General features: G+C 36.6%; 1 protein-coding gene across 1 annotated transcript; it reads right to left on the bottom strand.

Moving 5' to 3' along the window:
- Positions 1-409: 409 nt before the first annotated feature.
- On the bottom strand, positions 410-22,383 carry emp2 (epithelial membrane protein 2). The gene is made up of 5 exons (XM_056258177.1): positions 22,233-22,383; positions 4,190-4,304; positions 3,078-3,174; positions 2,846-2,986; positions 410-1,753 (listed from the first exon to the last, which is right to left on the bottom strand). Exons 2-5 carry the CDS (start codon positions 4,265-4,267, stop codon positions 1,581-1,583), a joined length of 489 nt encoding a protein of 162 aa, XP_056114152.1. The 5' UTR covers positions 4,268-4,304; positions 22,233-22,383; the 3' UTR covers positions 410-1,580.
- Between the last annotated feature and the right edge of the window lie 236 nt (positions 22,384-22,619).

The raw sequence follows: 22,619 nt of genomic DNA, 5'->3' as shown, positions 1-22,619 counted from the left end.
TTTGCACACTTAAAGACTTTATGCTTAACCTGGAGAAGCAAAATGAGTTAAACATAAAAAACTGAAAATGTCACAGAAGTGGCATTTGCACCAGACGAAGGGGATGAGAGATTTTTTTTTCAGGCACTTCTGCATATATATTTTTTTATAGTCAAACCATTTCTGTTATTACATAAAATGTCAGGTTTCAGAATAAAAGGCTTTGCTCTGAAAATGCTTTATTCTAAAACTTGACATTTTATGTATTAAATGGTTTGACAATCATTTTTTTGCCTGTTTTTTTTTTTTTTTTTTTACATTTAAATATTTTTCATGGCTAAATTGTCTTGGATCATATTTGTCACCATATTTTGAGAATGACCCAGCAGTATTTTGCTGTACTCCAAAACAGAAAGAGAGTCTCAAACGGTTTTTAATGTAAAATACATTTATTTGATTAAAAAAGAACAATATTGAGCCCTTGGTGGGGATCAGTCTCCAGAAACAGAGCAGACCTGAACAAGTCAGCAGACGTTTAAAAAAACAAAGCTGCCACATTGTGGTTTCATTCCAATTACAAAAGCCTTCACTATTTATTAAAACCTTCTGAAAAGTCAGCATTAAACAAAAATGTTCAGGCCTGTTGATATAATACTTCATTAAAAAAAATATTAACAGCAACAATGCAGTTAGTCATAATAAATACAGCTTAACTTCACTTTCGCCTAAATAATTTTAGCTAAATGCTTTTTATTCCATAGCAGATTTGAGGATGAAAAGATTACATACAAGACAGGAAAACTGAACCCATTGGTGTGCTTCACCAACACCATCATCTTCAGGTTATTTGCCTGAATATGACGCATATCCCAAGTGCCCCAATCAAACACAATGCCTTAAGAACTACAGATCTGTACTTATGTTAATAATGATTTCAAATTAAATGCTGCAAACAAATAAAAACATGCAATATAATTAGTCAACACTAAAAAAACTATTTTACAAAAAAAAAAAAAAAAAACTATACACGAGAACATATCGTGCTACTAAAATTGACAATTTGTTCAGCTTCAAGTATGATATAGTGCTCAGCAAACTGCCAGCACAATATTTCAGATTTAGTTGTTTTTAGTTACTTTTTTCCCCAAGCACATATATAATGACCAGGAAATATCACACTATAGCATGTTATTTACTACACACTAAGTGTTACGTATAAGGCCAATTTCACACCATGTATTGAGTAAAAAATACATGTCAGGCCCATAGTGGTTCCATGTTATAAATATGTCCTATTATATCTCCCACTCGTGTCTTTTTCCACTCCCTATTTTAACTCTAAGTCACAGCACTATTTTTATTTTACTGGGCAGGTAGAACTAAATTATACACAAAAAGGTTTTTAAAAAGAAAAGTGACATAGGCTACTATGAATCGAATCTAATTAGGTTTCCAGTATGCAGTGATTAATATTACAAGTTGATCTACTTCATTCTAACATTGGCAAGTATTTAATCTACATAAAAACAAGTATCATTACAAATAAAGTCTCTTGGCTAAGTCTGTAGCTGGTGGCAGCTAGCGAGGTGGTGTGTTGCGCTTTATTTGCGTTTTCTTAGTACTAGATACATCAAGCCGCTCAGAAATGTAATGGGGAAGGCGACCCAGGCGACGACGAAGGCGTACCCATACTCTCCATTCTGAAAATTCCCACCTTTGTTAAAGTTTAAGTGCTCTGCTGTGTAGATGGACGCACCGGTCATCACACAGAAGGCTGTGGAAGTAAAGAAAAAAGAGGCCATTTACAGTTGGTTTGTTGGTTGCATTTCAGTTGATTGCCATATCAGTTTCACAGCCTGTTATGTGGCAGATACAGATTCAACATTCAACAAACATTAAAACAGATGCCAACATTGCTCACTCTTTATGTTAGGTTCCTTTAACTACAGTACTATGTATTTTCAAAAACAACTGTTAGGTACTTATTGTGTTCGTATTGTATTGCAAAACACTTTTGCTGCTATTGAGATGGGATACGGGTAAGGTTAGGCACAGGTTTGGTGGTATATGTTTAAGGGAAGGGAAGGGTCAATAGTGTAGTTATAGATCATTGATTACACAAATTAATTATAGCTGTATTCACATGCAGGTATTTTTAAAATACAAGTACAATGTAAAAACATGTACTGTGTGTATACAATGTATTGTATCACGTGATTCATTTAAATGTTAGTAATACATAGTAGGTAACCTATAAAAGCCATATTATGCTCTTTTACAAAGTCTTGATTTTTTTTTTTTTGGGGGGAGGGGGGGTGTCCAACTAGAACAGGTTTTCATCCCTGTGTGTTCAAAAAACATTATTTTTCACATATTTTACATTATTGCAGCACCTCTCTACCCAGTCTGTAAGTAACGCTATGTTTAGTTCCTGTCTCTATAAAGCCCCTCCTTCCGAAAAGCACAATGTGCTTTGATTGGTCGGCTAGACCAGTTCGTTGGTATTGGTCAACTGCTTTCTGAAATGTAAAGCTACTAATGACCTTTTTATTTGTGTATGCCTTTAATTATCTAAATGAAAGATATTGGGAAATTTCAAGACTATATACAATCAAGGTGTTTCATGGAGTTATAAATTGGGGCCCAAACAATTTCCAAATTGGGGCAATTTACAGACTAGAAAAAAAGTGACTGTCAAATAATTGTTTAGTCACAAAATCACCCACTTCAAGGTGATTCAAGACCTCCTTTAACTTGTCTTGTGTAATGACCAGCTGACTTGCATAGTACATAGGCAATAACTGAGAAATCGCAAATGTGCTGATAAAGATGATTTAATATATATATAATGTGGGCATGACCTCACCGGACAAGAGCTGGATGATGGCCGTAAAGACAAATCTTTCCCCCTGCTTCAGACGGAAGAGCTGAAGGATGAAGACAAAGAAACCCACACAGCACAAGATAGTGGCCAGTATCATGGTGGCCTGGACAGTCTGAAGATAGGCTGATAAAGAAGAAGAGAACTTGACATAAGGTTCATATAAAATAAATAAATACTGGTTCAATTTTTAGATTTTATGATAATCTAGGCCTACCTGCATCAGAGGTTGCACTGTTTGGTATATCATAACAGTTTGTGGTGTTGCAGTAATACCAGAGATATAAGGAGTAGTTGTTCGAAACCCACCATTCCTAGAAAAGATGGAGAATAGTTTAGTTTTAGTTTTACTTTATATAATATAAAATAAACAGAATGTACCAGTCAAAAGTTTGGACACATTGCAATCTTTTTATGTTTATGAAATAAGTCTCTTATGCTTGCCAAGGCTGCATTTATTTAGCTACATGCTGAATTTCAGCTTTGTCATCACAGAAATAAATTACATTTTGAAATAATATTCAAATAGAAAACAGTTCTTTTGATTTGTAATAATATTTTGCAATTTTTACTGTATTTTTGATCAAATAAATGCAACCTTGGTGAGCATATGAGACGACTTTATACACATATACATTCATACACACAGAGACACACACACACACACGGTTTCACTATCTTTGTGGGGACTCATAGAAATAATGGTTTTTATACTGTACAACCTCTATATATTCTCTGCCCTTACACTATCCCTACCCCTAAACCTGTAGGTATACCCTTTCTGCATTTTTACATTTTAAAAGAAAAACATAATTTAGTATGTTTATCCATTTCCCTGACCGCTGGCTGGTTCCCAATATAGGTGATTTCAGGTTTTACTATCCTTAGGCTTGAGGGGACATTTGGTCCCCACTATGTAATATAAACCTGTACACACACACACACCTAGAAAAATTATGCCATTTTAACTTCTTGATGTTACATGATAAAAAAATATTAAATAAAATAAACATCTCAAGAACTGATGAAGCCAGCATGCTCAAATAACATGAATAAACATGCTCCAAAATATTTGTATTTATTTATTTAAAGCAGAAAATCTTTAGTTCGATTGCTTTGAAAAATTACAGCATGCTGCACCATTTGAGGTAACCTTAGCAGAAACGGTGCTGGATGACTTAAACACCAAAGTTTAATTCCGAGAGTTTTGCTGGGATTTTTTGCTGAAATCCCGAGAGTTTTGCTGGGATTTTTTGCTGAAATCCCTAACACTAACAATGAGCAGTAAGAGCAGATTAATTAAAAAAGACAAAAGAAAAATCAACTTGCATTTCTGATGGTTGCTATGAAGAGTAGTATTGCGGAGGTGATGTGGAAGAGGATGATGGCGGCCAAAATAATCAACATGGCTGATGGTGGAACAGAAAATCAAAAGCAGGAGAATCTATAAAAACAAGGAAAACACATGAATATTAAACATCCTTTTGAATGAATACACGGACACTCATAAGAGCTGAAACTGAGAACTGGAACTGTAATTTGAGCAATAATAGTGTAAACAGTGATTCTCTAGATTTGGTGGGAAAATCACCATGTGTCCACTTGAACAGCCTCTTTTTACTCTGAACTTTGACCTTGGAAGTACTTTTCCACAACTATTTGTATTTTAAAAATACTACAGAACAGTGAACACCAATGACACGAAATTAACTGACAAACATTATTTTTAAAATGATCTATTTTATTAATTACCTAATTTTGTTTTGCACACTTGCTAGACCTTGCACTAATGTTTAACAGCAAAATAAATAAATACAACAATACAGAGTCAAACCATTATATATTATTCTTTAATAAACTGTTTTTTAGCATGATTTGAGATTAAGAAGCTACATATATAATACGTTGTCCTATTTTATTGAGATTTCAGTCCTTCCCTATGGAAGCTTGTTTCCGCCACAGAATGAAAAATAATTTTTTATCTGACAATTCGGACTTTTTTTCTCACAATTGCGAGTTTACATCTCATTACATCATTCTGAGAAATAAAGTCAGAATTGTGTGACCAATGTCGCAATTGCGAGATATAAAGTCAGAATTGATTGATATAAAGTCGCAATTGCAGGTTATAAAGTCAGAATTGCGCGATAATGTCGCAATTGCATGTTATAAAGTCAGAATTGCGAGATATAAAGTCAGAATTGATTGATATAAAGTCGCAATTGCAGGTTATAAAGTCAGAATTGCGTGATATAGTCGCAATTGCGTGTAAAGTCAGAATTGCGAGATATAAAGTCAGAATTGATTGATATAAAGTCGCAATTGCAGGTTATAAAGTCAGAATTGTGTGATATTGTCGCAATTGCATGTTATAAAGTCAGAATTGCGAGATATAAAGTCAGAATTGATTGATATAAAGTCGCAATTGCAGGTTATAAAGTCAGAATTGCGTGATATAGTCGCAATTGCGTGTAAAGTCAGAATTGCGAGATATAAAGTCAGAATTGATTGATATAAAGTCGCAATTGCTGGTTATAAAGTCAGAAATGCGTGATATAGTCGCAATTGCGTGCAAAGTCAGAATTGCGAGATATAAAGTCAGAATTGATTGATATAAAGTCGCAATTGGGTGTTATAAAGTCAGAATTGATTGATATAAAGTCGAAATTGCGTGTTGTAAAGTCAGAATTGTGAGATATAAACTATTCTGAGGGGGAAAAAGTTAGTTTTTTTTTTTTTTTTTGAATTGGCCTGATAACTCGCAATTGCAAGTTTATATCTCACAATTCTGAGAAAAGATGTCAGAATTTCGAGATATAAACTCGCAATTATGTGTTATAAAGTCAGAATTGCGAGATGTAAACTCGCAATTGTGAGGAAAAAAATCAGAATTGTGAGATAAAAAGTCTCAATTCTGTCTTTTTTTCCTCGCAATTGCGACTTTTCTCACAATTCTGACTTCATATCTCGCAATTGTGAGATAAAAAGTCGCAATTATTTTTTTCTTTTTTTTATTCAGTGGCGGAAACAAGCTTCCATACTTCCCTGTTCAAGTAAATATGTTCAAAACCTCACACAGGTTTTGCTGAAAAATGCAGTCAGCTTCTGCCTACGTCACACACGTGAGCCTTGGAGTCGGCTGCTAATTTAGCTTCCCATGATTCACTGCAGTACAGCCATATACAGACAGCCTACAGATCTCAGCCTGCACCACAGACGCTTCGAACCATTTATGAATGATTTTTTTCCCATTTCACCTTGAATAGTGGGTGTAAGTTTATACTGGGGATGAGAACCCCATTTTTTTGCACTGAAGCGCTTTAATGCTCACTACTTGAGGATACAATAAAAAAAGGACAAAATCACCTCAGCACTGTATGTTATGTATGTTATGTATGCATGTATGTTATGTGTTATGTATGTTATGTATGCATGTATGTATGTATGTTATGTATGTGTATGTTATGTATGTATGTTATATATGTTATGTATGTATGTATGTATGTTATGTGTGTATGTTATGTATGTATGTAGGCTATGTTATGTATGTTATGTATGTATGTATGTATGTATGTATGTTATGTGTGTATGTTATGTATGTATGTAGGCTATGTTATGTATGTTATGTATGTATGTAATGTATGTGTATGTATGTATGTTATGTATGTATGTATGTATGTATGTATGTATGTATGTTATGTATGTATGTATGTTATGTTATGTATGTTATGTATGTATTTATGTATGTATGTTATGTTATGTATGTATGTATGTATGTTATGTATGTATGTATGTTATGTATGCAAGTATGTTATGTATGCATGTATGTTATGTGTTATGTATGTTATGTATGCATGTATGTATGTATGTTATGTATGTATGTAAATTATGTATATATGTATGTAATGTATGTGTATGTATGTATGTTATGTATGTATGTTATGTATGTATGTATCTATGTATGGATGTATGGATGGATGGATGGATGGATGGATGGATGGATCATGTATGTTATGCATGTTATGTATGTATGTATGTGTATGTATGTCATGTATGTATGATGTTATGTATGTGTCATGTATCTTATGTATGTAATGTATGTATGATGTTATGTATGTATGTATGTAATGTATGTATGTATGTTATGGATGTATGGATGTTATGGATGGATGGATGGATGGATGGATGGATGGATGGATGGATGGATGGATGGATGGATGGATGGATGGATGGATGCTGTTATGACTTTCTCTTATCCATGATATAAAGTCATAAAACACAAAAGGAGAAATATAGTTGAATGTCACAAGGTCACGTGGACTACTTTTATTAAGCTTTTATGCTGTTTTATTCCCCTGTCCTTTTTGAAGTTTGACGAGTCACAATTAAATTTCACCGTATAGAAAACAACCCAGACGTTCTGCTAAATTTCTTTGGTGTGCAAGATCCAAAGTCATACAGGTTTGAAACAACATGCATAATAATGGCAGAGTGTTCATTTGTGGGTGAACTGTCCCTTTAAGAAGGGATGTGGGACACAGGGTGTGGCTGTCACGGTTCATGAATTCACTGTCTCTCACGGCTGATCGGGTTGCCAATTCAACGTCCCTACGTCACCCAGATTATGTGCTCTTCACCTGTTGTTTTGGATTTGTTCTCACTTGTGGTCAATAAACATATAATTCTCGCTTTTGCATCTATTACTTATTTTCACGTCACAGTGGCATTTCAGAAATGCAGAGTTTAGGCGGGAAAATGGTTAAAGAATTAAGGCCCAGCTTGAAGAAAGCTAAAAAAACATACCCAATTACCGCTCACAACCAAGCCACAGAGATTCAGCCAACACGGTCATGATAAAAGAGACCTTACAGGAAGCCAGCCTTAGTACACAAGGGAGACACAATGTGGGAGGATACAGGATGACGCTCATCTAGTTCAAGTTTCTCAGAGCAGTCTCTACAATCACAAGCCTGAAAAATCACTTATTTTTTAACTTTCACAATTTCTTGTAAGGTCAGGGAAGGTACTGGGAACCGAATTAAGCGTAGGCTTTAATAAAGACAGAGCATGTTGGTCATTTATTCAGAGCCTGTAGTGGAAATCCTCTGGAGACCTTCATCCCCTCAGGCTGTACATTAGTTGTCTGTCTCTGTAGAGTGTAAAGTGGGAGGCTGGTCTCATTAAATAGTAGTGTATCATGGTCTCGGTCCACACATGTTCTTATTTTTCTCTGCAGTTGCCTTCCTGTGTTGTACTGAGAGGAGTAGAGGCCTGGAAGAGGAGGAGCCAGAAGAAGAGGAACGGGAGATGAAAATCTCAAAACATACTGTCCAAAAATCTGTGATTTCAACTAGCAAATGTGTTGAGCAGATCATTTTGTGGCAATAGTGCAAACTGTATGACTTTTTTTACACCTTTTTTGAAGACATTAAGATGAAAATTATCAAGTTAAAGAGACAGCAAATATCATAAAAGTAGTACAGATAAAACACAAGGTGTTTTTTTCTAAATTGTTCTATTTTTGTACTATTTTGTACACTTTATGCCGCTGCCCTGCCGACTTTGTGCGACCAAGCACCGACCCTGCTCATAATGTTTAATCAAAATGTAATAACCTTCCCTTGAAAACGGCAGACTTCTTTTTGGTGATGTATACAGGACTTCCAATCTTCCAATAATTTAGCCCACGACTCTGCCCCTGCAAGCTCACATTCCTCTGCATCAGGGTTTCCAGGTTTGCTTAAAAAACCGGCCCAATGGCTATCCAAAACTTGCCCAATCACGGCCAAAACTAGCCCAATCGCCGGGGGTGTGGGAAGTTAAAATCAAGTTCCCAGGGGTAAAAATCGAGTCTCGGGGATGGGGTGTCGCTTTAACCCGCGGCAACAGTGTAAAAGTAGCCCAATTCTTGGCAACACTGATCCTCCTCTTTTGAGTGCAACGCCCTCATCTCAACATCCAATCAAAAACTGATGCATAGAATCAAGTCACCGCCCTGCATTTTTTCTTTTCCGATATCTGACTTGCATGCACATCACAATATGGAAAAAAAATCTGTCGCTATACTTCTGTTTCATCACAACTTTAAAATATTAAAAATGTATATGTAATAATATACAAATATCATTAAATAACTTAATCTTAAGGCTATTTCTTTATGTATTTTTCATCAGTATCAATTGGTTAGAATCCATGCATTTCCAATAGCTTCTGGGAGATGCCTGTTAATCTGCTGAAATCTATAATGGCACAAATGTGGCATTTAACACAGAGAACTAGTGTTTTGTTGCTTATGTCACAGTAGCTCTCTGAATGGTGGGAAATTGAGGAGGAAAATTCCTGTATATGGTTAAGAAGTGAGGAAAAATGAAACCCTTTGACTAGACAGAGGCCCATCGCATACAGGATACATGAGGAAGAACATACTGAAAATTGTATGTTGGCTACACAGAGGGATAAACATCTGTGCACGGTCCCCTCAGGCCTTTTAGGAACAAAAGATCTACTGTAGAGGTTCACCGAGACCAAGGGCAAGAGTAGAATCAGCTTCACAGTTGATTTACTTCAGCTTTCACAGGAACTGTGAACTTGTAATCATCAAAAGCAGCAATACGCAACCACAAAGGTCCTAAAAGTGTCATGAATTGAGAAATCTAATTTTCCTTGAGCTTTTGACATATAAGAGGTCATCATACTAAGGATATCCTGTAAGTTTCAGAACTGAAAACCAAAAACAGCCTTTATTAAAACCAAGTTCAGAAAATGACTCATTTTGGAATGTGCCTATGATGTCATAGATATTTGATATTTGAAATTCATGCATGACAAGTAGTAGTAGATAAACAACATGTGTGATGCTAACACTGGATTGAGCAACTAAGCAATAAACATGCTTTTGAAGGGTGCAAAATTTTGTGCAGTGCCAGGTTGTGGAAAAACAGTCTCTGCATAACCTTCCTTCTGATGCTGGATTTGGAGAGAGACTGAAATTAAAAAACTATACTGTGTGCCTTCTGTATCCGACAGGAATAGCGCAACACACTTACGTTAGTAAAAAAGTTTTTACTGTGTCACAATTGACCATTCGCAAAAGCCACACCCCCTAGTTATTGTTACTACGCCCGTCAAAAAATGGTCAAACACGACCAGCGCGACAGATTGCCATGATGGGGAAGAGGTATAGATAGGTTTCCGATGACGTCACATTTCTCCTGCAAGTCCTTTCGGCGCCATCTTGTGTGTCAAGTGGGTCAAGCATTTGTGTTACGGAGAATGATAATATCCTGAAGCAATGGGTCATTACAGACTTTAACCTTAAAGGAGAACTCCGGCGCAAAATGAACCTTTGGTCTAATTACACATTGTTAGTCAACCGTTATCTGAGATTTGTTTTCATGATTATCGAATGTAAATAGTTTTATCTCTAAAAACAGTTTAGCCTATAAAGCTAGTATAACGCTAGTATATTGGGCATGGAGTAATGACAAATAAAAATCGCTTGTTAATACCACTAACAAGGCTCAAAATAGCCCCACACTAACACGGTAGCATAATGAGGGTCCCTACCTTCAAACCGAAGCATTGAGAACTTTGTCAGTGTCCAGACAGTTTAATAAGAAGATATTTTATACATACAGTCAACTTTGCGTATACAGGCAGAAGCCATCTTTGAAAAACAGTCTCTACCAGTTGATCTACGAACGGCGATCCAACATACATGTTCTTTGTCTATGTGTATGTGTAAATCAAACCAGTGACTAAACTGTCAACTTCAAATTGTTTCTCTTAGTAGGATGAAAATAAGATGTTATTTAAACTGTAAATAAATTATATATAGAAAGCGATCAAAGAACGCATCCTTTACAATCGCTGGAGCTGTCAATCAAACAGCGCAAGTTTATCAGTGACTGAGTTCTGGACTCTCGCCAAAACCCCCGTTATAATCAACGAATCTCTTATTTACGTCATGTTGGCCCTGTTAGTTTTAATGAAAGCATTCGTGAGACTGCAGAAATGACGAGATCACTGTATTCATGCGCTCAACATCTCTGTGATCGGATACATTGCTCATCCTCTGCAACCTTTTATGCCACAATCTAAATATAATGCTACAGATCTAAATGCAATGCTATAAATCAACACATTTCACGATTAGTAACCCTTGAGGGCTATAATAGTAAAAAGTGCAAAAGTCTTCGAGAGAGTTCCACATGTAATGCTTCTGCAAAGATATCAGCCAATCACAGCAGTGGGCGTTTACACTGAAGACTCGCAGCAGACACGCCCCTTCAAACAGAGCATTCAAATCAGAGGGTTAAAAATGATGCAGTTCATTACCCCTTTAAAGAAATAATCCGGATTCAGTTTAATTTAAGATCAGTTGTAATGCTGTTAACCACAAATATGAATGTCTTGTCCCTACTTTTCTTTAAAAATGTAAAAATCTCTGTTACAGTGAGGCACTTATTGGAAGTAAATTGGGCCAATCCATGAACATTAAAATACTCGCTTTTCAATTGCATCGCCACAAGACATAATACGTGTTATAACTAATTCAAATTTGTTTATTTAACCTTTCTGTAAAGTTATATATCCAATTTCACTGCAATGAATTTTATATATTCCAAAATTAATTGCCATGACAACATAAAGCCTAAAACTTTCAAAGTAATGTATGATCTTAATTTAAACAGCTTTACAGCTAAAATAATGCACAGGTATTAACAGAACAATTAATGTAAGTGCTATTATATAATAAGCTTCCCTTTTCTGCTTTTCAAAAATCCTTCACATATTGATATCATTAACAAAAACTAAATCTAAAACTGATCATTTTTGTTAATTAAGCACTAAAATTGCTAGATGGGAAATAAATAAAAACTAAACCTGAATTTTTTTTCAATTGAAATAAATTAAACCTAAATAATAATATTTAAAATAAATATATAGCCTAATAAAAAATGACAAAAAAAACCATGAAAATATAAAAAAAAGCTAATCCAAATTATAAATAAAAACTACAATAGTATATAAATAATACTAAAATATCGCTATTTTTATAATATCGCTAAAAATGTCTGAATTTAACTTGAAGCCAGAATATTCCTTTAAATGATGGATCTGGATTATATATATATATATATATATACACTCACCTAAAGGATTATTAGGAACACCATACTAATACTGTGTTTGACCCCCTTTCGCCTTCAGAACTGCCTTAATTCTACGTGGCATTGATTCAACAAGGTGCTGAAAGCATTCTTTAGAAATGTTGGCCCATATTGATAGGATAGCATCTTGCAGTTGATGGAGATTTGTGGGATGCACATCCAGGGCACGAAGCTCCCGTTCCACCACATCCCAAAGATGCTCTATTGGGTTGAGATCTGGTGACTGTGGGGGCCATTTTAGTACAGTGAACTCATTGCCATGTTCAAGAAACCAATTTGAAATGATTCAAGCTTTGTGACATGGTGCATTATCCTGATGGAAGTAGCCATCAGAGGATGGGTACATGGTGGCCATAAAGGGATGGACATGGTCAGAAACAATGCTCAGGTAGGCCGTGGCATTTAAACGATGCCCAATTGGCACTAAGGGGGTTAAAGTGTGCCAAGAAAACATCCCCCACACCATTACACCACCACCACCAGCCTGCACAGTGGTAACAAGGCATGATGGATCCATGTTCTCATTCTGTTTACGCCAAATTCTGACTCTACCATCTGAATGTCTCAATAGAAATCGAGACTCATCAGACCAGGCAACATTTTTCCAGTCTTCAACTGTCCAATTTTGGTGAGCTCTTGGAAATTGTAGCCTCTTTTTCCTATTTGTAGTGTAGATGAGTGGTACCCGGTGGAGTCTTCTGCTGTAGTAGCCCATCCGCCTCAAGGTTGTGCGTGTTGTGGCTTCACAAATGCTTTGCTGCATACCTCGGTTGTAACGAGTGGTTATTTCAGTCAAAGTTGCTCTTCTATCAGCTTGAATCAGTCGGCCCATTCTCCTCTGACCTGTAGCATCAACAAGGCATTTTCGCCCACAGGACTGCCACATACTGGATGTTTTTTCCTATTCACACCATTCTTTGTAAACCCTAGAAATGGTTGTGCGTGGAAATCCCAGTAACTGAGCAGATTGTGAAATACTCAGACCGGCCCGTCTGCCACCAACAACCATGCCACGCTCAAAATTGCTTAAATCACCTTTCTTTCCCATTCTGACATTCAGTTTGGAGTTCAGGAGATTGTCTTGACCAGGACCACACCCCTAAATGCATTGAAGCAACTGCCATGTGATTGGTTGATTAGATAATTGCATTAATGAGAAATTGAACATGTGTTCCTAATCCTTTAGGTGAGTGTATATATATATATATATATATATATGAAACAAGTGAGAACAGAACTGCAACAACTGTGATTACATGAGTGCAATCTAAACACCTTGTGTGGCTTTGAGTGTGACTAACCATTTTAATGAATACATTTGTCAGTTCTCTACATTAGACCAATCAGTCAGGCTAAAGTCAAATCACAAATCACAGACATCTGTACCACAGCTACACAAGACAAAGAAAATAATAAAATCCAGCTTTTAGTTCAGCCTCAAAACGGAGTTGGGGGGCTGAGGCCCCGTTAAAGTTTATATAGACAGAGACATGAAAACCTATGAACGTTTGTCTTGGAAACTGGCCGTGGAGTTTCAGTTTGCTATGTACGATCCTGCGGGATGATAATGACAGCCAAACCTCCAAACCTTTGAGGTTTTCAGAGCACATCATTAGTAAATTAATTGGAGTCAGCATTTTAAGGTAGCAGATAAGCCATGTCGACTTCTTTCTGTTGGAGAAGTGTGTGTGTGTGTGTGTGTGTGTGTGTGTGTGTGTGTGTGTGTGTGTGTGTGTGTGTGTGTGTGTGTGTGTGTGTGTGTGTGTGTGTGTGTGTGTGTGTGTGTGTGTGTGTGTGTGTGAGTGTGTGAGTGTGTGTGTGTGTGTGTGTGTGTGTGTGTGTGTGTGTGTGTGTGTGTGTGTGTGTGTGTGTGTGTGTGTGTGTGTGTGTGTGTGTGTGTGTGTGTGTGTGTGTGTGTGTGTGTAGGCACTAAGAAGCCCCTGCTCATTTCCCCTAAGCTGGTGGAAAACGCTGACTTGAGTTTCACTTTTAATGTCATTTTTTCATAAAAGCCGCAGTCTCCAGCAAGCTTCCAAGTCGGCCACTGCTGAAAACAGAAACTGCAGTCATGGAACAAATGATTGAGATGAGAAGGAAAGCTTCAATGCCACCCAGCAAAGCTTTGTGGATTTAATCCAGGGCATGTAAATTACGGTATGACTAGGATATCAGCACTGATTAACAGATTTGTTTTAATTCTGATTTGATTAAATGTTGATTCATTTGGGAATCATTTCAGTAAAAATATCAACAGACCTGCTTCAATTGTACTTGTCTTAAAGGGATAGATAAAAGTGATATCACCATCTACTCATCCCCATGTTGTTCCAAACCTGAATATTCCAAGAATATTTCAACTGTAAAATGAAAGTCAATGTGGTCTGAAAAACAACAGACCACAATTTCTTTCATTGTGGGCCCAAAAATAATAATAATTTAAAATAAGAAAAATAAAAAAATTAAGTTGTACAGGTTTGAAATGACATGAGGGTGAGTAAATGATGACAGAATTGTCATTTTTGGGAGAACTATCCCTTTAAGTGCAACACAGTTTCATTTTATTTTCATATTGGCATATTTTGCAGTCCTCATGGGACCACAGAACCTTTTAAGCTGTAACAGCAGTAATGTGACAAATTACTTTTGAAAGTGATGTGAACGCTGATTATACACAAACAGTGGTGGTCCATTTAAGGAGGCTGATATATAAATTGATTATTGAAGCCAGTAAAATATTATATTATTTTAAATATTAATATTATTATATTTTCTGATTATTACTCTCTCGTTTTTAACAACTTTTAACAATGCGTTATGAAAATGTTTTTCATGTTTTATTTGAATATATTTATAAAATTACTTTCAAAATGTAGTTTTTACATTATATTTGCAGTTGTATCTGAGCTATGCACATAGGTCAATGGATTAAAACAAATGTTACCTTTATAACTTTCATTGTTACATGCATTTTTGAGGTGACTCAGCCTGCCTTGAGTTCTCTGACCACAAAAACAATAAGCCATAGTGACTATCCTGAGATGTGATGTCAAAGGCAGCAGTTACCGCACAGACGACTCAACAATTACTCCCATTTCATTGTGCGTCATTGTGTCTCCTACCGTATTTAAACAGAAGCAGAGTGAACTCAGGGAAAGGAATGTTCCTCAACAACATGACATCCCTAACTCTGCTCATGAAACAAATCTTTGAGTGAAACTGAAATCCAAAGGATTAAGTGTTTTATGAATTATGTCTGGTGCAAATATTGTGCTCATGAAGTACAGATAAAACAACAGTTGTTAAATAAATCCATAAATGATGAGAAAAACATGCAAATGTGAACTGCAGAACACACTACCACCCAGTTTGACCTAACCTGACCCTAACTGCAGCGTTGAGCAAGAGGGAAAACCTCAAAGTAAACGAGGGATTTCAGGAGGAATGTTTTAGTGTGTCGGTTGACATGGCCGGCGGTTTCAAATGTCGTCCCGAAGGTACAGTAACAAAGCATTCATGGGTTTTTTCACACTCCTGAGACCAACTCACACTTCGAGATCTGAAAGAATGCAGATAAAAGGGAAGAAAAAAGTGCAATGGATCAGAAACGGGCAGAAATGATGATAAGTTTAGTGTGGAGTCAACCCGTACACGCCTTTCATTTCAGACGTCCTTCACTGCCAGGATAAAAAGGAAAGGGGCTAAAAAGAACCGTTCTCTGAAATAGTGAAGGTTAACAGCCATGGATAAACAACATCTTCATCTCTCAGGCAAGTGCTAGGCTTTCTTAAAGCTATAAACACTGATTTAATTAAGATCAATGCATTCTCACAGACTCATTTCCACTGAGGCACTCATGTTTATCAGGGACAGGCATTTGTTTTAAAATACAGTTGTAAATTAAACACAGCCCTGTTCTTGCTCAATAAAGTTCAAATTAAGCACAAGCAGCTGAAATGTGTCTGCTTGGTCCTAACTAACTTATTTCCTAACAGGCGTCTTGTAACATTCGGTGGCTGCAGTTCACACATCAAAACATCAAGATTAGCATTTTCACACATTCTGCCGTCAGTGGCATCTTGGGTAATCTGTAGCTAAAATCTGTCATCTGGGGTATGTGTTGTAATTCGATACAAGGATCAAGGAAACAAACAGACCTCTGCCACACATCTTTGACTCGTCTGTGCCACTTCATTCACGTGATGGAGAATACTGGGCTGGACACCATACTTTCCCTTTGTTTTCTTTGTTTGCTATTCCACAGAATTATATTCTGCATCACACTTTTGCACACCAGGTGCGTGAGGCGTGACAAAAATAAATGATAACTCATAATCTGTGATGCTGTCTACACTAAATACAGCATGGCACGAAGTGACACGTCAAATTCCCGACAGTAAACTGATGCCCCTGACATACCTCAATGCTACTTCTGATGTGAAGGAGAAATGGATTCGCAATGGTCGCTTTGTCGTGTACGGTGCGGACAGCTTACATCGTGTGAAAAATGAAAATTCTCTCATCATTTACTCACTCTCATGATGTTCCAAACATGAATTACTTTTTTTTCTTCTGAGGAACATAAAAGAAGATACTATAAAGAACATTGGGGTCCAAACAACATTGGACCTCATTGACTTCCACTGTATATATTTATTATTTTTTTAAATGTCTTCTTTTTGTTCAGCAGAAGAAAGAGAGACACACAGGATTTGGAACGACATGAGGGTGAGTAAATGATGACAGAATTGTCATGTTTGGGTGAACTGTTATTTTAGCTGCTTTTTAAGCAGATTTAATAATAATGAAAATTTCTGATTAAAACATTTTAAATCATTTTAATAAATCAAATTCAGAATCATTTGAAGAAGGATTACAATGCATTGGTGAATAATTTTCCCCACCCCTACTAATTTTATGACATAATTCAAAGCCATAATAGTATGTAAATATGTTTTGCTGGTTAAGCTAAAATGTCATGTGACATGTCGTAAAGTTTTCCTAATGAAAACATATAGCAGGTAGACAAAATGAGCGGTGACTTATAAATAGTCTCTGACTTGGTTCTATGTATCGTTTGTTGATTGGATAGAGGCAGATCTGAATATGAGATTTCAGTCGATTGTGAGAAAGGGCAGGGGCTAAAGCAGGAAAAATTATTGGAGAGATCTGGACTATGACACCAGTTTCACTGGAAGATCCAAGTTATGACCTTTTGCTTAAAATGTTAAAAAATGGTATGCATTAATCAATTGTTCACAATAAGATCAATAAGAAACATTTAGAAAGGGTGAATTTCCAAATGACCTGTTTTTATATTTTGGTTTAATTCAAACATGTTATTCAATATTCCTGAATCAAACTCACTACACCAAACCACACTTAAAACAAACAAGTCATTTTTGAGTCAGTTCAGATAGAAATAGCTCCTCAAATTAACAACTACACCTTACATATGTCGCAGAAATTGAAATTATGCAGCTCTGAACACACGCCAAGAATCATATCTGTTACTGACATCTCTGATTATCTTTTCCTTACTGTTCAACCCCTGTTGCACCACTGAAGCTTGTGAAATATAATGGGAACACAAGGCTTATTTTTGGAGAAAACACAAAAGCCAGAATTGCTGCCTTTGGAAGGCTGCCTGAAATGAAGTTAAATGTACTGAACAAACAAAGCTTGGTTTTGGGTATCGTCTATAAAGCATATTAAGCCCCACCCACAAGTACTTTTGGACACACACAAAAACGGAAAGGAAAAAGCAAAACAAACTCCCAGCAAAAATGATGTGCACAGTGAGAACACAACTTTTACGAAGCCTTAAGGTCTCTATAAACAACCCTGCTTCTCCACTGATATTTCAACACCGGGCAGTTTTGGCACAAGAGATTCCTCATTTTGTAAAAGGAGTGTATTTTGGCAAGGCACATGTGTTCCTGCTACAGCTGATCTCAGGAGGAACCTCATTCACACACGGTAGGGTCCCGTTCGGCTCTCGGCGTGGCCTGCTGGGTTGAAAGTCTGCACTGGGAGCTGATAGGCTTTTATCTTCATTGCTGTGGCTCTACCACAGATCAATGGCACTCAGGTGCCGCAGGCTGTGTTTTCACATCGCATTCCACTGATGACACGCCGCCAGCGTGAGTAACGGCTCCCACATGGATCTGTCAAAAGACACGCTGCCGAAACCCAGCGGCTACATCCAGACAACCTCTCTCCCTGAGAATCAGGACGGCCATGATTAATGCATTTACACACTGTCCAGATTCTCAGCTCCTTTGATCTTTCAGCAGGGATGAAGAGAGGACTCTTGTTACTCCCAAAGAGCTTCTTGTTGCTTCCTGTGCACTTAAAGCAGCAAGTTTTAAATCTTAAGAGTGCTAAACTACAGACAAGAGAAGAGTTTTGAGGCCAATGCTCAATAAAATCAGACTGACTAAGGTCATAAACACTACCGTTCAAAACTCTGGGATCTGTAAGATTTTTTTTAAATGTTTTTAAAGATGTCTTTTATGCTCAATCCTGAAGAAAAAAATTATACTGTGAAATATAAATTTAAAATATTTGATATGCTTTAATAGAATATATTTTAAAATGTAATTTATTCCTGTGATGTCAACGCTGAATTTTCAGCATCATTACACATTCTTTCCAAATAAATCTTACTGACCCTAAACTTTTGAACAAAAGTGTGACACACACTGCTAGATTATCCAGGAGTCTAAAAACACATTGAAATCTAAGAAACATCACAGTATTAATAAGAAATATTCACTATTACTCTATTAATATACATTTTTTCTCACAATATCATCTCAAAATCCAGAATTCACACTATACTTTTACTGACAGTAGCCTACTTAAACTCACAAAATTGATTAGACATTGAATTGACATTGGTTTTAATGTTTCCTTAGAAAAATATTATAGGTTTAAGTATAGGCTATTGATTATTGGCATTAACATGAACATTACTGCTTTACTCAGGCACCCTCCCTTTGATTCTCCAAATTCTATTAAATGCCATTTCTGACTGAAAATTGACTGGTAAAACACTACCTTTAAGGCATGACAATACAGACACACCCATATGATCAAATCCCCCTCTCATATCTAAATACATGTCTGTAAAGGAGATATATGTCTCTTCCTTTCTCCTCTCTTACATTAGTATGGAATGTGACTGTTTATTGCTAAACATGGCACTGTTCTTGTGTTTGAAACTGGTCTGGGTCTCTGGTAAGGCTGGTATCTCATAAGGTATTTTCATATGCTAACGCATCTTTAAGCTTAAGAAATGTCACCCCTGTGCACACTTGGCTACCAAAATTCACAGCAACACATGTGCAACTCATTGTCTCAATCCCGAAAACATTCAAACACATCATAACATCCCAGACTCAAAGACTCAGACTGGTTTTACGATTCACACATTTTCCAAGCCACTTTGTCAGTGAAAAAACAGTGACCCTGGATTCAACCTATCACTGGAGAGGAATGAGTTTCAGTGTTATTCTTTCTGTAATTGGTGAAAACAAATAAAGATTACAAAGCCTCAAGTCAATAGAAACATCTTTAGAGGACTGCTTCATTTTCTCTCTCTCATTTCACCGCATTATTTTCCAGAGAACTCTCCAATAATCTGATACTATCTACCGAATCCTCACAATAGTAGTCCATGGCAAGATGAAGCTATTTGTAATTCTTTGTTATAGTTTTGCTGAAGAAATAAGAGTTTGGAACATCTCTCAGTCCGTTACAGTCTCCCTTCAATTAAAGTTCAGAATCATGTGTTGTTAGTTTCATTTGAACATGAAATGACCATAGGAGTAGCGGCACATTTTAAGTTCCATGTACCTTAAAGGGATAGTTCACCCAAAAATGAAACTTTTGTCATCACTTACAACCAGACAGTTGACTTCCATAGTAGGAAAAAAGAATACTATGGAAGTCAGTTACTACCGTCAAACATCTGGTTACCAACATTCTTCAAAAAATCTTCTTTTGTGTTCAGCAGAAGAAAGAAATTCATACAGGTTTGGAACAACATGAGGGTGAGTAAATGAGTGAGTAAATGAATGGTTTTTGGTTGAACTATCCCTTGAAAGATCTAATGCTTATTATGTTTGCATGTGGACAATGTACAACACATTTACCAGTATTATGAATTAGTTTGCACTCTGTATTGAATGTGATGCATAAAAAGACTGCATACCACAAAATAATGTCAGAAAGTCTTTTTATGCACAAAAAAATAAGCATTCAACATGACCAATGTAGTCTAATGAACAAATTACTCTAATGTGATTCTCTTATGAGGTTCTTTTAAATGAATCAGAAACATTGAGACTAATTTTGCATGATTCACCAACAAATTACTCTTATGAGTGAATCTAAAACATACAGAGTGAATCAAATCAGGAAAATATAAACAGATACCCAGTCCAATGGTTTACAACAAAGTTGTATTTTGTTTTGCAATACTGTGAATATGCTAATATTCAGATGGATGTTTATTCACATGGTGTTCTGAGTCAGTTATTGATTCAACCCTAAAGTTTATTTAACTACCGGCATTACATGCTAAACTCTTTTGCGAATTTGATTTAAAAAAAAGATACATGATTTGTTTGGGGGGGATTTAGTCCCTTACAAACAAATCTATGACTATATGGAAGAATCAACTGTAGCTCGGTCATTCTGAGCTTGTCGTGAGGGAAAAAAAGTATCCAGAGCTTAGGCTCAGCCAAAGGGAGAGGCATTTCCTGATCCAATCATTGACAGCATGCATTGTAATGAAACAGCGCATCCTCAAACAAAACCCGCCACCTATTCTGTGGAAAGCCCTGCAAGCAGCACATTTCTGAGTGGCATCAGTTAGATCAATCAGAGACCCAAAACAAAAGAGAAAAAGAAACTGAGGTTGGAAACAACTGGAAAAATCGTTCACTTTTGCAGCATGGAAAATTAATACATGGAGAAAAAAAAAAGCCATCACTTTGTCATCCAATCATGTAATACAGACTCTCAACAGGGGAGTTGGTGCAAAATGGCCACCACAACAGAGTTGTGGCGTGGGTGATGTATGGAAAGGTTGGACTCCCACACAAACTGTGTGTAGAATGATAAATATGTTTCAAATAACGGTGGATATGAGTTTTCATGGTGGCCAGACTATAAATCATACTGTGTTTTAAAGGCTTGTGCATATATCCTTTCCTCGAGCGGTTTGGCTTTTGATAGGTTGGTTTGAATTATAGCACTCACTGCGGCTGTGTTTGTGTTGTAATAGCAGAGCAGACGGGCATCCGGAAATCCAGTCCAGTGAAAACGGCTGCACCTCATGAACACACTTCACACTCCCCACCCCCAAAACCCACGAGCAACACCCCAAAAATCCCACGAGCAACATGCTGGAATGTGCCAATGAGAAAGCACTGCAACTATCTATCTCGCACAAACTGAGCTGAGTGAGATAAAATGCCACACATGCAAAATTAATCAGACATGAGAAACATGTTATAGCACCACCTCAGGAACAACACTTGGTCTTGTAAAGCACAAAACATCACACCCTCTACATTTAATGTTCATCTTTTTTTATAACATCTACATTTATTTTTCATCTACAACATCTTTTAACTGGAACATGTTTGTTTATTAAATATTTGCTATATTGACAGATAAAATACTTTCACCAGGGGGCGATATAGGAGACAAAGTTATAGGTTCTTCGCTCTGAGAGATTTTAAAATGCACAGCCGCCAAACATGAGAACTAATGCTGAAGATTTAAGTAGCCTGCTGGATAATTTCGTTTTTTTTTTTTTTTCAAAACATAGTTTTTCTTTTCTGATGTAAAAACTGAAGTCCATCTAGATTCTCCTAACTTGCTTCAAAGTATAATAAAAAGATTACAAGTAAACAAAACATGTCTAAGTAATAACTAAAAGCTGGTGATTCATCAGTGAAGCATCACCGCCAACGCCCCTTTTCTCACAAACTCTCTTCTCTTCAGTTTAAAAGGCTATAAACTCTCAAACACATACACAAACCTCTTAGACAGCAATTATTCAACTGTCTACTGACTCCAGACAGTATTTTCTAGACATCTGAGATGCTGTGATCCTCTCTCAGAGTTGTGTCACTCACCTAAAAACTGTTTGCATGCAGAAAAAGTTACTTATGATTCACACTCACCGCTGTAGAGAAGCCTAAAAGAGTCCGATATTGTATAGTTTGGAAAGGGTAGCCAGATGTGGAGACGAAGTGATGCAAGCGTGACTGCAGAGTAAATGTAGTAGTAGTGAAATGAGGAAAAAGTGCAAGCTCCTCCTCTCCAAAATCCTGAACTGCCCAGAACTCTGGTTGGGTGTGGTCTGGAACTCAATACATGCTGTGCTGAGGAAGGGAGGGAGGGGAAGCTTTTCTGGAAGCATTAGGTGTTGACATTAGACATTATGTACTAAATTCTTTGTGGAATGCTTCCTTTTGAATCTGTACAAGGTTTAAGACTTCAGAAGTCAACATCACATGTCATTTGTCTTAAAACAGCCAGCTCAAAATGTCTCGTGCATCTATTTTTCC

Source organism: Rhinichthys klamathensis, unplaced genomic scaffold (assembly GCF_029890125.1).
Source record: "Rhinichthys klamathensis goyatoka isolate OS25496 unplaced genomic scaffold, OSU_Roscu_1.1 h1tg000149l_1, whole genome shotgun sequence".
NCBI classification, from domain to species: domain Eukaryota; kingdom Metazoa; phylum Chordata; class Actinopteri; order Cypriniformes; family Leuciscidae; genus Rhinichthys; species Rhinichthys klamathensis.
This window is presented reverse-complemented; position numbering and strand designations above follow the sequence as displayed.

Coding starts and splice junctions, on each gene's coding strand:
- emp2 (XM_056258177.1), bottom strand. CDS start 4,267: ATGTTGATTATTTTGGCCGCCATCATCCTCTTCCACATCACCTCCGCA. Junction 2,987..3,077: donor CAGTGCAACCTCTGATGCAG/GTAGGCCTAGAT, acceptor CTTCTTTATCAG/CCTATCTTCAGACTGTCCAG. Junction 1,754..2,845: donor CATCATCCAGCTCTTGTCCG/GTGAGGTCATGC, acceptor TTACTTCCACAG/CCTTCTGTGTGATGACCGGT.